The sequence below is a fragment of the Vombatus ursinus genome, unplaced genomic scaffold (assembly GCF_900497805.2).
Source record: "Vombatus ursinus unplaced genomic scaffold, bare-nosed wombat genome assembly UNPS02014794.1, whole genome shotgun sequence".
NCBI lineage: Eukaryota > Metazoa > Chordata > Mammalia > Diprotodontia > Vombatidae > Vombatus > Vombatus ursinus.
The window spans coordinates 31185684-31187220 of record NW_020954572.1 but is presented as its reverse complement, the minus strand read 5'-3'; the positions used below and the strand labels follow the sequence as shown (position 1 = coordinate 31187220).

General features: G+C 40.5%; 1 protein-coding gene across 1 annotated transcript; it reads right to left on the bottom strand.

Annotated features, from left to right (window-relative positions):
- Positions 1-109: 109 nt before the first annotated feature.
- LOC114048903 (olfactory receptor 4F3/4F16/4F29-like) lies at positions 110-1060 on the bottom strand. The gene has a single exon (XM_027870062.1). It carries the CDS (start codon positions 1046-1048, stop codon positions 110-112), a length of 939 nt encoding a protein of 312 aa, XP_027725863.1. The 5' UTR covers positions 1049-1060.
- Positions 1061-1537: the final 477 nt, after the last annotated feature.

Below are 1537 nucleotides of genomic sequence, written 5' to 3'. Positions count from 1 at the left end.
CTCCCTCCCTCCTCCCCCATATCCAAAACAATATCCCCAAGTGACTACTATCACTTCAATGTCCCTGCAGGAACTAATACTCAATGTTTTGCTGTTCTTTTCCAGTCCTTTATGAGATTTTCTTGAAATTTGCAAGCTGACTGCACACTTTCTTCATTGCCACCTTCATCTCTTTGTTTCTGAGTGTATAAATGACTGGATTGAGAAAAGGAGTAAGAACTGCATCAAAAATGGCAAGAAACTTATCTACATGTGATGTGGAGAATGGCCAGGTATAGAAAAAGATCAAGGGGCCAAAAAACAAAACCACCACAGTAATGTGAGCTGACAGAGTGGAGAGAGCCTTGGAAGAACCACCTGAACTGTGCTTCTGAACAGTGACCAGGATAAAGATGTAGGATATGACCAAGATGAAGAAAGAGCCCAAGGAAATGAAGCCGCTGTTGGCAGTGACCATGAATTCTAGTCTATGTGTGTCTGTGCATGCAAGTTTGATGAACCGAGGGAGGTCACAGTAAAAACTATCCAATTCATTAAGGCCACAGAAGGGTAATTTTACAATAAAAGCCAGTTGGACCACTGAGTGAATAAGACCAATGGTCCAGGCAGCTGCCAGGAACACAATGCACATTCTTGGACTCATAATAGTCAGATAATGAAGAGGCTTACATATGGCAATATATCTGTCAAAGGCCATGGCTATGAGCAGCATCATCTCAATACCACCAATCAAGTGAATAAAGAACATCTGAGTGATGCAACCAGAGAATGAAATGACTTTGCGCTTTCTGAAGAGGTCACATATCATCTTGGGGGAAGTGACAGAGGAAACCCCAAGATCAATGAAGGAGAGGTTGGCCAGCAGGAAGTACATGGGTGAGTGCAAACAAGGGTCAGAAGTCACTGTAACCACAATTAGGAGATTTCCCAGCATGCTTGCCACATAGAACACAGAAGAGAATAGAAAGATGAAAAGCTGCATATACCAAGAATTGGTGAGTCCAAGGAACACAAACTCAGTCACCACAGTGTGATTCTTTCTGTCCATTGTCTTGATCAGTGACACCACCTTGATAGTCACCTTTAAGAAGAGAATGAAGGGATAATCCAAATTATTATGAAGAATGTTAGTGTTCCAGAATTCAATTCAACAAACATTATTCGGCACCTACTATATGTTGAACACAATGCTGGCTACTATGCATACAAATTCAAAATATTGACCTTGCCCCCAAGGACTTTGCATTCTACTGGGAAGAAACATGTTCAAAGAGAAGTAAATATAAAATATGCAAAGTTGTTTAGATGGCCAAAAGTAATAGCACTAAAACCTGGGGACATCTCAATTACTCTACTTCCTTACCACCCACACAACTATTAGTATCTTTCTTTCCTATTTTAGGTTGCAAATTCCCTGTCAAAGTTCACCAGTTACATTCTTATTGCCAAATCCAAAGACCCTTTCTAAGTATTCATCCTGCTTGGCCTCTCTGAAATTTTTTAAACTATTGATCAGGAGACTAGATGAGATCTTTGA

Excerpts from the sequence above, each read along its gene's own strand:
- LOC114048903 (XM_027870062.1), bottom strand. The coding sequence starts at position 1,048 with ATGGACAGAAAGAATCACACTGTGGTGACTGAGTTTGTGTTCCTTGGA.